At 44.8% G+C, this 15114-nt stretch overlaps 1 protein-coding gene across 2 annotated transcripts in view; it reads left to right on the forward strand.

The window, feature by feature from the left end:
• Positions 1-15114, forward strand: part of CCSER1 (coiled-coil serine rich protein 1) — a 1155632-nt gene that overhangs the window by 140449 nt on the left and 1000069 nt on the right. The window contains exon 1 of one of the 2 annotated variants that reach the window (XM_053252661.1): positions 3435-3531. The exons of the other annotated variant lie outside the window; for it this stretch is intronic. Within the exon in view, the coding sequence (XP_053108636.1) occupies positions 3502-3531 (30 nt within the window). The 5' untranslated portion in view covers positions 3435-3501. Of the gene's footprint in view, positions 1-3434; positions 3532-15114 lie in introns of those variants that run through there. 2 annotated transcript variants of the gene reach the window in all.

Consider the following 15114-nt stretch of genomic DNA (forward strand, 5'->3'; position numbering starts at 1 on the left):
CTTTTGCCCAAGAAGAGCTATGTGATCTAAAAAGGTTGCTTAGGTGTTATTGTTTTGCATTTCTAATAAGTTGGTCAAATCAAAGTTCTGGTCTCTGTAAACAGAAGAGATGTTCCCCCCTCAGAAAAATTCCAAACCCAAACCAATACTCCCTTTGAACCCTGGGCTGCCTTATTATCAGTGTTTGAGAAATGTATATTGTCTTGAGAATTTTCATTGGGAATATTCTCCTTTCTTGTTGACTTTTATTAGGGAGAAGAGGGAATGAAATAGACCTAATGAATTTAGTTTAGAGTTAATTCTATTTTGAATAAATCTGGAGTGGGAATTGGCTTATTTCGTGTTTGAATTGCCGTGAGCTGTTTTACTTAGATATATTGTGTCAAAGGCGCAATTTCTCCTGATGAATGTTTTTTCTAGGTGAAACTGATGTCCAGTGGAGTAAATTAATAATGGAAAAGTAATTAGCCCATAATCTCTCTTCTCTTTAAAAAACACCACCACACAAAAAACCCATATGATTAAATAGCATTAAGGTTTTGGAAGACTCTTAACTTATTTAAAATGTATAAAATCTAAATTGTGACTTTCCTGGCTAATGGGTACTTGGGAAGGGGTATTTCATAATCCATTTTCCTGGAACAGCCTTTATAGAAACCGAGTTTGAGAACTACTGGATACATCGTAATATCAGGTACAGCAAAAATAACATATTAAACATATTCAGGATTTAATGTAGATGATGCCATAATGACTCTCCCCTACCAGCCTTTATACATCTAGATGGAGGACCTTGTACATAAGTGTAGACATCTGGTGTAGCTTGAATATTTATTCCAGCCTTAGCAATATTTTACAGCAATGTAGTCAGAAGCATCTGCAGTAGTATTCTACATGAACCCTACTGTTCTAATCAAAGGCTGATCCATATTTTAATTTGCTTAATGTTAGTAGAGCATGAAAAGGTTGCTTGCCATTAATATTACTGAACTGGTTGACTTTTATATTTCTCTTTAAAAGTTATTTCCTCTTATTTATTTATCCCCTGGCTAATGATCACTGTCAACTTAATTGCACCAATATTGAGTAGAACTGTATGAGTGTGAAATCAGCTATTTGCCTGGAGTAAAGCCAGGGTAGTGGTCCAATACGCCAAGGAAGGCACTTGTGTAGTTGCAAAGTTCTTCTTTTGAAACAGGCTCTCTCTGTTGTCTTGCCACCTGCTTTTAAAAATCCTCCCAAGAACTGAAGCCCAAGGATTATTTTGGATAATTATTACCAAAATGACATTAATTTAAAATTATTATTTTTTACTTCTGTCTTTTTCATATGAAATTGCCTTATACAGAGGGAAACCATTTGTTTGTCTAGCTTAGTATTTGTCTAAGCACAGTGTTGTCTAATGCCACAATGGCCATTTTGGCAGGCATTGGTGGGAGTTGTAGTCCAACAGCATCTCAGGATCCGCTGTTGGGAACCTCTGGTCTACACTGACTGGAAGTGGTTCCCCAGAGTCTTTGCCAGCAGCCTTTCCAAGCCACACCTGTGTCACAAACTGGCCTGACGGCCGACGCCTGGCTGGATTTTTATGCCACAGGAGCTGGTAGCTCTGGTTTCAGGTTTCTTGCACGGAAAGCACAGGCCACAGGAGTCAGAACAGAGAAGCCTGGAACTCAAGGTTGCAGAAACTCCCACAACGGTGCAAGCCCAGCCGACACGTTGTTTCCAGCAGTTGTTCGCCGCCCACGCCACCTGATTTATAGTCCTTGGCCTTAAATAATGCTCCACCCCTGCGGCTGCTAGAGATTCAGCGTCCCTCTTGCTGCCTCCTGAGGAGATGCCGGCTTCTTCGCAGTTCCTTCACTTGCTGTTGCTGTCTTTCTTGTCTGCGTTCTTGAGGAGTCAAGGGCTGCTCTCCCTCCAGCTCGGGGTCTGACCCTTCACTCCTCAGCTATCTCCTGACTCCAGACATCAGACTGCACCCCTTCAGGTGCCTCCCCACCTACTAGGAGGCTGCCTACCTCCCACTCCTCTTCACTGTCCTCGAGCGAGGGCATGACAACCTGGAGGTGCCAGGGACTGAACCTGGGACCTTTTTTGTATTCAAGATTTGTGCTCTGCCAATGAACTATAGATCCTCTCCTTTTAGGCAGCTTGCAGCCCAATCTGATGCATGTTTATTCAGAAGTAAGTCCTATTGTGTTCAATAGGGTTTACTCCCAGGTAACTGCGTATAGATTGGAGCCTTGGAGTAGCTTACATGGAGCCTTTAATGGTTTCTGTTCCAGGCACTGATCAGGTACACCTCTCCTTTTAAAAAAAACAAAAAAACCAAAAACCAATCTTACCATATTGGATGCATCTGGACCACTCTTCAGACTTTATGTTGAGTACTTATATGACAAGTGTGTAGTGCATGCAGATACAGATTTGTGCGCAGGTACAGTTATTCACATGTTATGTTGAACCAGGTACAGAAGTACACTTCCTGTCTGTACCCATTTGAGGTACCTGTACCCCACTTGGCATTTAAATGGCCACAGGTACAGTCATTCACACAAAGGCATGTATGAGTGTATGGACATCTGTACGCTCATACAACACAATGTCTTAATAGGGCTTCTCTGGCATAGTAGTAACTCTGTATAAAACTCTAAACCAGTGGTCTCTCTAAGGCATGCACATGTTTTTTGATGTCTGCTCAGTCAATTTTAGATCCCACTCAGGTTGAATCAGGAAGGTCCCACTTCCTGAGGCGCACACTGCCTTGATACTGCCATCCTGAACAAAAATCATTCCACACACAGATTAAAAAAATTAGAGAGGACACTGCTCTAAACTCTTTGGATGGGAAGTGCATCCCCAGGAGCAATGTGCCACATGTTCCCTTTTTAGCATTTTTAATTTATTTGGCCGTGTTCCCTGAACTACTGAGTGAAAAGCTTTTCTCCAAGTTGATAGATCCACACTTGTAAATCAATGTAGCCTGATTACAATCCAGTCAACATGATCCTGGAATCTGACCTTTGCTGAAAAACCTCTGTTCTCATAGTGAATTAGGGCCTGTTTATAGAAACACTTGCTTCTCTGCTCTGTATCGTAGGTCACATTACAGCTCTTCAGAGGAGTAAGTCGCTCCATTAAATTCTCAGTGCACTTGCTTCCCTCTTCTGGGAGTAGAGGCTGAGAGGCACAAGGTTTCCATAGCCTCCTGCAGCTTGTTTATTTTATGTTTGAATACCTTGCCTTCGCCAGTGGCTCTGAGGCAGTTACATAAAATCAATTTAAAACAATTTAAGCATTATTATTTTTTAAATCAACAACCAAGTAATGGACAGAAAAACCAACAGGGAAGCAATAATGTTTTACAGCACCAACACCCATTTATATCAGAAGCCCCCACCAAAGGCCTGGCGGAAGAGGTAGACCTTTCTAAAGGTCTGGAATGAGAGGAGATTTCGAACCCCCTGTGGGAGGAAGTTCCACAACCTAAGGGTCTCTATGAAGAAGGCCTTGTCCTATATGTACATGGTAAGGTAAGGTGTCAAATGCTTCCCTCCTGGTGGGGGCCTCCCCCTTTCAAAACCGACTCTTGCAGGCTAGAAAGTGGCATGGGGAGGAGGAGGAGGAGGGAAGGTTGCCAGTACCCTCTTTGTGCTTCATTGTAAACTTTGCAAGGTGTGAGGAGAAGAGGGCAGCTTCTTCTCTTCCCGCCACATTCCTTGCAAAGCTTGTAAGGGTCATATTGGTCCTGAAGTGGTGCTTCAGTGATAGCAGTGGGAGACATCTTGCTGCCCTGGTGGCACTCCAATAATCCTCTGCCTGAGGTGATTGCCTGGCTGCCGATATGTTTGTGAGCGAAATACAAAGCGCTGGTTATTACCTATTAAGCCCTGAACTGCTTGGGTCCAGGTTACTTAAGAGAGTGTCGTCTTTATCATGAACCCTGCTGCCTATTAAAATCATCTGGGGAGGTCTGGTTACGGTTGCCACTGACCTATTGGGCGGCAACTTGGGACTCGGCCTTCACTGTGGCTGCCCCAGGGCTTTGGAATATGTTCTCTGTCAAAATAAGAGCATCTCCATCTCTGGTTGCTTTTAAAATGACCCCCATACGGCTGTTTTCTCAGGCTTTTAACTGAAATTAATTTTAAACTGTTTGTTTTTATCCCATATAATTTTTCAAACTTTTCCTTTTTATTTGGTGAAATTGTTTTAACTGCTTTTACTCAGTTTTATATTTGTTGTGTTTTAAATTACATACACTGCTGAGAGATACCAATATCAGGCGGTATATAAATACGATAGATAGATAGCCTCATGAAAGGGTCACCTGTGTATGCATGCCAACTGGAGCCTCTGGAAGTGATGGCATGAGGATTAAGACCTCCTCCCCTGAACAGGTGAGCAGAGTTTTATGGCAGCAGGCAGTCCATAAGATATGCAGGGCCAAAGGTCTGACTTGGTATGAGGTGGCTTCATATGGTCACACATCTTATAATGTCCAAAGTCTACCCTTCACCTCTTGTGCTGCGGTCAGGTGCAAAAGGTGTTCTCATATCAGGCCCTTGTATATTGGAGCAGATCCAGAAGCTTAACTTTGGCGACTACAAGAGATTTGGTGGAGGACCAGCTTGGTTCACTTCTTTGCTTTCCCTTCCCTTTGCATTGGTCTGGTTCACATGATTGAGAACTGGGCCAACTATGCAGGATAACTCACCCAGTGTGCTCCTAATTTTTGCAGGCCTGGGATCGGAAATGCCCATTTCACCCAGAAACCACCATGTGCCGTGGTGGTTGGCATGGGTAGTCAGGATTTGTGATCAAGGCTAGATAAGTAGAGCCTCTCACATAGCACATAATAGTTCTTGGAGGATGTAATCAGGATTTCTGTTCACAGACGAGCAAAAATAAAGAGCATGCCAGGTGAGTTATCCTAGATAAGTGACAAATTGGCTTGGTTCTCAGTCATGTAAACTGGCCCTTTGTTTACAAACTGAAACCACTCTCTTAAGTCATAATCATATATCAATATCTTATAATGTCCAGAACCTACAACAGTGGTTTTTGTTGGTGGTTTGGTGGCAGTAGGAGTGGGAAGAGACACAGATGTATAGAGCTCATCTTTTCAGTCCTTACAAGCCACTCAGTAACTGTGCACAGCTCATCTTGACCCACTGGCATTTCACACAACAGACTGGGAAAATGAAAGGATTGGTTTGTGGTATATTCCTGGGGTGGCAGATATAAGGCTTTCAGGAGCTACTTTCTCCCCACCCCTACCCCTGCCTCAGAAATACCAATACATGCTTGGGAACTACCAGCATGAAATAGAGGCTTGGGTAGGCGGACCCTGTCACAAAATGGCATCTTGTACAACAATTTACATTGACAGAATGAAGGATTGTAACACCGAATTCCAGGAGAATTTTGCTGCAGGACAGGGGGGGAGCAAGAGGCGCTGCTTTGCAGGGGAATTAACTTGGGAGAAATTAATGGGAGCTAAAGCAAAATGGTATGGCCACTCAGATGGCCAGCCAATCAGATTTGTGGTATTGACTGGAAGAGAATGGAGGTAGAAGCGGGCCCAAATTCCTGTAAAGCTATTTCAAATAAGCCTGGGAGCTACCAGTAGCTAATGAGCTACCTACTGCCTGCCCATGATAAACGTTACACAAATTCCACCCAGCAGTGGTTTTTTTTTTAATTTTGGGGGACAATTTCCAGCATTTCTGTGCCTCTTAGAGGGTATTAGTTCTCTTGTCAAATCAGTTTTGCAAGGAGAGAGAGGTATTCTTTTACTCAGAGTTGTTCCAGTAGTTCCAGGTAGTAGTCATGGTTAGGAGGGCGTCCCCACCCCCGCCCTGGTTACATCTGGTATTTGTCACCATCCTTTAAGAACTTGGGCTAGATCATTCATGCCTATGTATGTAAAAATAGTTTCTGAAAACTGAAAAGAGATTTCAAACAACTTTTTGTCTTTTTTTCTAGAGGCACCTATCACCACATAGATGTGACTCATTATCTTAAATTGCTGCAAGAATCCTGGAATATTAAAGTCATTATAAATAGAGGAGGTTTTAAAAGTAATTGTATGAGCTTTAGCCTGTAGGTTTTGAGACAAGTCTTTTGATTGCTCTCTCTCGCTCTTTTGTAAGTGGGAAGAATTTGCAGATCTAGTCATAATGAAGAAAGAATAAATTATCCAAGTTATACTCTCTATTAATATCTTGTATCGGAGATAGTTCTTTAAAATAAAGAAAAAGGTTTACGGTTCAAGTTACCATTTTACCCTTTCGGCACTCTCCAATATGTGAAATTTAATTAGCTTTTTTTGGGCAATTAATGCTTTGAACATTTTAGAGTAACTCTGTTGGATCCAATTTTGCCAGTCAGAAATGAAGTTAGTGAAGGCGTATGTGTGTGTATTTTATTTAAATAAGAGCAATTGTATGTTTCTTGCTCTGTTTTGGAAACAGCTATTCTTAGCAGTGATATACATGGCTTGTTTTGTAGTGCAGAGAATGAGGGCCTAACAATACAATATCCACAGTACTTTCACACTCCCCCCACCCCCGCCCTGCAATTATTTCCTTTTAGGAACGTAGGAAACTGCCTCATACCACTGACTGGCAACGGCTCTCCAAGGTTTCAGGCAGGAGGGAAGAAAGTAACATCATTAGCATAGTGTGACTAGAGCAAGGGAACCCCATCTGAGACTCCTCAGTTGTTGTTCGACTATAGCTCCCATCACCCCAACCACAGTTTATTGCAGGTGGGGATGATGGTTGTTGTAGTCCAGCAACAACTGGAAAGCCTCAGGTTAAGCATCTCTCAGTTTTTCAAGTTCTGAATTGCCTGGTCTTGTTTCCAAACTAGAAGTAATGCACTGGCAATTTTTTATTATTCTGGTTTTTATTCCTGAATTTTCAGGCAAAGCACTGACTATGCACAGTTTGCCACATCCTTTAGTTCCCTGTTGGTGTATTATCCTGCAGCATCAACAATACAAATGCACACATTGATCAAACTCGGCAGAAAGGCAAACCTGATGTGACAATACATATAGTTGAATCAAGATTCTTTTTGGATGGTGTCTTATCAATGTCCAGAAACTCATCTGTCCTCAAAAGACAGCACAGTATTCTTGATGCAATAGTATGGATGGTCATGCACAGATTTCTTTTTTGTTTGCTGTTTTTTTAATCAGTGCAATGGTACTGTAGATGGCAGGGAGATACATCACTAAAAATTTAGGTTTCATTCCTGTTCAAATTCATCAGTATTTCTAAACTCTCCAGCTCAGACTCTGGCCAACATGATGCACAGCATCTAAGTGATGTTGCAAACAATGCTGCTGCAGATGCATAGTGCAGCCCTGTCCCAGTTGAGAACGGGCAGTTGCTATCATGACCCTCACCAGTGAATCAAGAGTCAGACCCTGAAGAGACCCAGCCAGCATTGGGCCCTGAGGGTACGCCTGAGCCTGAGCAAACCCCACCAGTATGGTCTTGAAGAGGCAGAGCCAGCAGCAGACACATCCCCAGGCCCCAGCAATAGTCTGGAGCCTGAGGAAGGCCTGGAGATTAACCCTGAGGAAGTAGGAACAAGGTGAGCCCTATGTCTCGACACCAGACTGGAGCTGGTGGGAGCACCAGGGATTGGGCCCCTTGAGATAACACCTGAGCCGCCAAGGGATCCAGCCCCTCCTCCTCGATTGCCTCCCCTGATGTCTCTGTGATGTTAGTGCCGACAAAGCAGGATCAACTGAAAAGGAGGCAAAGTGCCAGGCTTTAAGCCAGGAGGCCGCCCCTTTAAGAAGGTTCTTTCTAGTCAGAGAGTTGGAGCCTAGCAGGGGCAGATTGGGCTCAGGAGTATTTCGGGGCTCAGTCTGCCTCTGCCTGATGGTAGGTCAACATGTCCCATGGCTCTGGCCATGTTGCTACCCAGCCAGCTGCCTGAGCCTTGCTGCATTGCTGGAACCCTGTCATGTTGCTCTTTTGCTTGATTGCCTTTGCTGGGCACCAGACCTTGTGGACGCTGTTGATGGGATGGGACAGAACAGTTGAGCAATTCGCACTACTGCAGCTACTCCTGTTACTGCAAATCGTAACTCCTGTTACTGCGGTAGCGCTGATTGCACAAATGCTTGTTCTCAACAGTGTCCACAGCAGCTCCGATGCGGTTCATAGCATCACCGAGATGCTGTGCATCATGTTTGCCGCTAACGTAAAAAACTTGTTGAGTAATGGCTTCAGACAGTTTGATCTCTTTTAAATTCATTCAGTGAGGAATAATATCAAACTTGTTTGCTTGCTATGGCACTTGTAAAATTAATAAAATGATAACTGCTTCGCTTGAGCAAAAACCTTTTTAATTTTTTTTAAAAGTAATTTGGAATGCAGGGCAGAGCAAACCAGTGAACCAATAAAGAAATGGAACAAGGAAAATCTTTTAAACCCTATAGTTACAGCTAGCAAGAATTATAGTAAGGGTTAAGAGGAAGTTAGGATTTGGGCATGGAGAGAGAATGTGAAGGAATGAAGGAAAACAGTGATAGAGGTGCAAACAGAAGATGAAATTGAAGTCAGGTTTAAATTCAGCTAAGATGCAGTTGAAGAAAAGCTAGGATCATGGGGAACCTTCGCAGCTGAAAGCCCCTGTGATGAAAATAGTGTTTGCACTCTGATGTATTTACTTCAGTACTCTGAGGTGCTAGAATTCTAATTTTCATATTTATGTGTTCTTCAAAATCCTATTACAAATTATTTTACTGTAGTGAAGAATGTGCCTATTGCCATATGAACTGAAATCAATGAAATTGCAAGTGTGATGTTCGCAAACCCTAAAGGAAGCTATTACACTGAAGGAACGAGGAGAAAGGGAATGGGGGTCAAAGGAGGGGAAGACAATTACAATTCTTTAATCTGGAAATGGAGGTTGTTACAGGTACACAATTTTAACTTTTGCAGCTGGTGAACTGAATTCAATCAGTGAATGTAGTATTAGGAGCATTTCTAGTAAACTCTAGTGAAGATGCTTATTACAGTGATGGTTATTTTGGGTATTACTGCTGTAATTTTACTAATGAGTAAGTTTTCTTAAACTAGGAATAACAGCCAGCTGGTGTTTTGCTGCCGGAATCTATCCCACCAACCAGTCCCTCTCTAGGGGTCTCTCTCCTGGACTGTATAAATTTGATGTGTATTGGACTGTAAGCATGAGTTGTAAAGGGGTGGTGCTAATAATCTGAATGACTGCCATCTTGTTTCAAGATGATGGATCAAAATGAAAATACCCCTTTCAGGATTTGCTAGGACTCCTCTCCCATGTATTGGTTTGTGTCAGACTGGAAACATTACAGTTATTGTGAACACACACATGGACATGATGATCTCAAGAGCCGTTTAGTAAATCAGCCGGCTGGGGTGGTCCATACCATTTGAAGGACGGATGCTCATTGTGATTTTTGATCACAATGATCTACAGCCCTAGAGATGGAAAATAGGTGATAGCATTGCAAAACACTACTTTCAGCTTTCGGTGTATTAATCATTCTTTTATTGTCCTGATCATTGGGTGTGCAGCATCCAAATTTGAAATGACATTTTTAAAAGCTTTACAAAGTTTTTTTTTAAAAAAACAACACACACAAAAGCTACTATAAATTTCTATCAAGGTTGTCAGAGGAACGGAAATGAAAATTGGCAGGAATGTCCTCCAAAGATTACTCCATGGCAAGAGTAAAACAATCTCATTGTTGTCCAATCCCTTCATTGTTGTCTAACCCTAACCCCTCAACCTCACTCTATTCATTTCCTCTGTGCAAAAATGACTACAATTTTACTCTTAATAGTTTGGGAGTAGGAATAAAGGATTGATAACTGTAACTGAAACCATGCTATCACCTATTTTTCATCTCTGGAGGGATAGATGTTGCCAAAAATTGCTATGATAATTCATCCCCTGAGATGATCCTGGTGGCCAAAATTGGTAGGCCTGGCTATTCTTCCCTTCAAAAAGTAAGTTAAAAGGACATTTTAAGATGTTTGAGTCATCTCTTCCCTTCCAGATCCTGCCTGTCTGATCTAGAGGAGTCCCTGAGCATATAGAAGTTGTCTATTTCTGATGCATGTTAACATGGTTTGAATTATTGATTATGTTAGCCAAATAAAAATAGCTTGAGATAATTTGCAGGAGTTTTGCAGCCTGACAGCGGTAGGGACATGCATGGAACAGATTTTGCGTTCCATTCTGAGCTTGGACCGGAATGCAAAATCCCCAGATCGTTCCATTGGGACAACTGGTTGAGCCAGTTGTTCCGATGGAACAACCCCATTCCAAGTCGGAACATTCAGTCTTCTGGCCTAGGTGCATACGCGGCAGCCATTTATGTGGTGGTGCTGATGTGTCCATGTGTATACAGGCCAGAAGAATGCTGTTTCGGAATCCAAAATGGTGCTCGGAATGTTCCGAATCGGAACGGGGTCATTCCGTTCAGAGCTCAGAACAGGCCTTTCATTTGAAGGGTGTTCTGTTCCGAGCTTGGAACACTAAACAGCCTGTTTTGAGGCAGAACGTTCCGAGATTGGAACATTCTTAACATCCCTAAACGGCAGCGGCCAGTAAGTTGGGTCAGAAATCAGCAGAGCTGAACTGCCTGATAGTAGTGTTGAGCTCTTGTACCGCTCAGTTACCACATGGTGGCATTGATGGCTTGCTGCTTTCTCTCCCAATTCATCAGTTGTTTTTGCAGTCTTGAGTATAAGGTTTACTGTATCAGCAATATAGTGCTCAATTATGGATTATGGTCACATGTCTGCGTGCACGTGTCTGTGTGCTCCCACGTTTTTTGATGTCTGCTCAGTTAATTGTAGATCCCGCTCAGGTTGAATCAGGAAGGCTGCACTCTTCATGCATGTGCGCACACACTGCCTTGATACTGCCACCCAGAACAAAATTAATTCCGCACACTGATGAAAAAATTAAGAGAGAACACTGCACCCAAGAAGTGCAAAGAAATTTTTAACAGCATGTGCTCTGAGGTAGGGTTGTGCATCAGACACTCAGATTGCAATGAATTTGGAATCTGATCCCACCTATCACCACACAGTTCTTCACACTTCTTTCACTGGTGGGGCTCTTCTACTAGAATCGGAGCCCACAGCGATGTTGGAATGGTGCACAGGGGCGAAAACTCTAGGAAGTGTGGCACTTTCTAGATGTCCCCATGCACCTTCCAATGTCCCTGCATGCCTTCCCAGCCAGCTCAGTTGGCTCTGGTTCCAGTGGAAGTAGCTCGGCTGGCACCAGAAGTGTGTTGAATTATGAGACGGGACCTTTTGGTTGTGGGCACTTGACTCTGGAATGCCCTCCCTGTAGAGCTTCACCATGCTCCCTCCCTCAGTGTTTTTAAAAAACAACTAAAAACACATATTTTTAAAGAGGCTTTTTAATGTTTCACCTGTTGCATATGTCTGGTAGGTTCTTTAGTTTTTACAGTTCTTATTTTTTATTTTTTTAAAATGACTTTTAATTTGAAATGTTAAAATCTGTTTTGATTGTGGTTTTAGCTTGGATTTTTAATGTGCTTAGCTTAATTTGGTTAATTTTATTAGTCTATTTTTACATTGTAACTATTTTATAAACATTGTGAGCTGCCCTGAGCAGTAGTGTTAGGGATGTGCATAAAACCGGTTCTCCCGGTTCGGTTCGGGTCCGAACCGGGTCCGGACCGGACCGGGGTGGTTCGGTTTTGGTTTTGCCAGACCACCCCCCCGGTCCGGTTCGGTTTCGAACCGGTTCGGATCCGAACCGAACCGGTTCGGATCACAAAAAGTGGCTGGTTTTGAAGGGGACATTGTGTTCTACCTGCCACCCAAATTTCAAGTCGATTGGACCTTCCTCTGATTTTTTACAAATTTTTTTCAAAAAATAAATTTTTGCCCATAACTCACAATGTGGAGCCCTTAGGGGCAAAAAAGCTGGGGTGGGTGGTAGCCACCCATGGGTGTCCTCCACCCCAAAAATCCCAAGGCAATTGGTGGCTCCTAGTATTATTGGTGAATTTCTGAAGAAAAATTTTTTTTCCATTGGCTAGAATGGGGGTTCGGGTCTGCCCCAGACCCACCTCTGTGGGGTGGCAGCACCCCCAAAGTGGGTCCGGGGCCATGGCAAAAATGCCCTCAGTCCCTCCCAGCAATCCCCGTAGAGATAGGAGTGATGGTTCTGTTGTTTTTCTGAGGTATTCTGAGTGTAGATTCTATGATAGCTTATGAGATTTCCAATGAGACACCATGAATCCACTCTCATTTGCTATCACAGAATCCACACTCACTCAGAACACCTCAGAAAAACAACAGAACCATCACTCCTATCTCTACGGGGATTGCTGGGAGGGACTGAGGGCATTTTTGCCATGGCCCCGGACCCACTTTGGGGGTGCTGCCACCCCACAGAGGCGGGTCTGGGGCAGCCCCGAACCCCCATTCTAGCCAATGGAAAAAAAATTTTTCTTCAGAAATTCACCAATAATACTAGGAGCAACCCAACAATTGCCACCCCATCTTTTTGGCGCCTCTCTCTGGGCGCCCTAACACGTAACACCTAGTCAGTCCATCTTAATGCCTACCTACTACCACCACTCCTATCCAAGCAAGTAAGAGGAGGACACTCAGAGAGACAACACCCACTCTCTGATCTAACAAAAAGGCCACAGCTGTGCTGCCTGCCAGCACAGCAGCAGCAGCGGAGCAGCACACTAAGCACAAGAGCAGCACACACAGAGAAGAAGCAGGAGGCGGAGCAGCAGAGCAGCAGACCTGCTGCTCCGCATGATGGGTGACGTGATGCCCAAAGAAACCACCGCCTCACTCAGTGCCTGCCACTGACTAGGCCCGACAGACAGAAGCCAGCCAACCTGCTCTGCTCTGCTCTGATGCTCCCCATGGATGATGCACACACACCCTACATCTGCATCCCAATGACCAGACCAGACCAGACCAAGTGCGCAGAGTCAGCACAGGCCAGCAGCCACCAGCCCAGCAACAACAACAGCTACTACTGCTACCACCACAGCCAGTGTTGCCGCTACAATAACATTCCCAGTCCAGTCACGCGCGCCACAGCCTGAGCCTAGCACACAGCCAACAGCTGCTGCCAGCCAGTGCCTGGCAAGCCCAGCCAACATGAGGAGGAGAGAGCTAACAAGTAGACGGCGCACGCACATCACCAACCCATCACGACGGCGCAACTGCAAGGGGAGAGGGCACAATTACAGGCAGGAGGAGGAGGAGGAGGAGGAGGAGGCGGGCGAGGCAATCCTAGCACAGATTTGAAAGTTTAAAATCCACCAGGACATCTTCTAGAATCTAGACTTCTGTTTTTTCTACCACCAGCTGTAGTGTCTAGTTAGTCAGTGTGCTGTGCAGCTGAGCTGAGCTGAGCTGAGCTGCATGTGAGGAAGGGTGACTGTAGCTAGTTCTTTAGTTTCAGCAGACTGAGCATTGAGCATGGGCAGTGGCCTTGGGAAGCAACACAATTACACGACACTCACCTGCTGCTGCTGGTTCTAGAAGTTGCCTCTTCTCGTCTTCACCTCTTCGTGTGTGTGTGTGTGTGTGTGTGCAGTGAGTGCATGCCTTTTGCCTTGCTGGAAAGAAATGCTTCTCTGGTCCACCACCACATATCTGCTCAAGGACACAGAGGCCCAAGGCAGAGGTGGTGGCACCAGTGTGAGTGCATGTGTGCTGGTGGTGTTTGCCACCACAGGTGTTTTGTGTGTGTATGTGTGCGCTGCTAGCTAGGAGGGGGGAGGGAGGCAGGGAGGGAGGCTGGGAGGCAGGGGGGAGGAAAGGGGAGGGGGAGAGGGATGTAGAGGGGATTGAAGGGGGGAGGGTCCGGCTCAGAGTTGGTCAGCCACATATTTGTGCACACACGTGCTCACGTGTGTGCTTCGGTGGGAGAGACCAGACTCTCATCATCTGCCAGACCGGGGTTGGGGGCAGGTGAGGCGGTGGTGGGCTGGAAGGGAGGGAGGATGGAAGGTGGTGAAGAGGAAGGGGAGAGGATGAGAGGGGAAGGATGGAGGGAGGCATGGGGGGGAGGAAAAAAAACATGTAGACAGACACACACCACACTACACACAGAAAGCATCCACACACAGAGACAGTGCTAGGCATCCATTCACACAGACAGACAGACAGACAGACACACAACAGGAAGAGACAGACTGAGCCTGCACCACACACACACACACAGACCCAATTCCCCCCCTGCACAGTTATCAATCAATATGTTGTGTTGGCAGCCAGTTCATTGCTATTCTGATGGTTTTGGGTTTTTTGCCATCAGCCAACATCAACAGTGACCACAATCAAGATGAACATAAGATGATAATAATTCATTCGTTTCATTTCAAAAAATCACCCAATCATTTTCTCCATGTAAACCAAGCCCCCCACACATGATTTCTGGTGACATTTTCAATAAAATCAATTCATTTGGCATTCATCATTTTGTTCTCCCTTTGTCACCTTTTTTTCTTTCTTTTGCATAATTTTGAGGCTTGATTTTGACATGGGGTTTTTAAAGAAAAAATTATTTACATGTTTATTTACATACAGTATTTACATATCTACACTGCATTTTTGAACGTATACCCGCCGCTGCCGCTAAGTCTAGTACTCCGTGGGCTGTGCTACTTTGGGGGGGTGTGCCGTGCCCACGCCAGGTCCCCAAATGCTGACAGGTGGATAGATAAAGGGCCTGTGCTGGTCAGCATTGGGTTTCTTTTTAGGTGGGCGTGGGCATTGTAAACATCTGGCCAGTCGCAGCACTACAACTACTACTACAACTGCATCTCTGTGTGGGCACACTACACGCTGCGACTGGCTGGCACGGCTCAGCATCTGTCACGTCAGCTCAGCTAGAGGTGGAAGGGGGGAGGGTAGGGATAAGCAGAGGTCGAGCCAGGCAGGTGACCAACCATGGGGCAACCCACGGTAATCACTCGCCCGTCTCAAACTCAAGCTTGGGGTAGCCCAACAAGGGGAGGTTCACCTTAAGGAAGACCAGCTGCTCCACCAGACCAGGGTCCAAGCGGGAGCGAGAGGG

This window comes from Hemicordylus capensis, chromosome 5, assembly GCF_027244095.1.
Source record: "Hemicordylus capensis ecotype Gifberg chromosome 5, rHemCap1.1.pri, whole genome shotgun sequence".
Lineage (NCBI taxonomy): Eukaryota > Metazoa > Chordata > Lepidosauria > Squamata > Cordylidae > Hemicordylus > Hemicordylus capensis.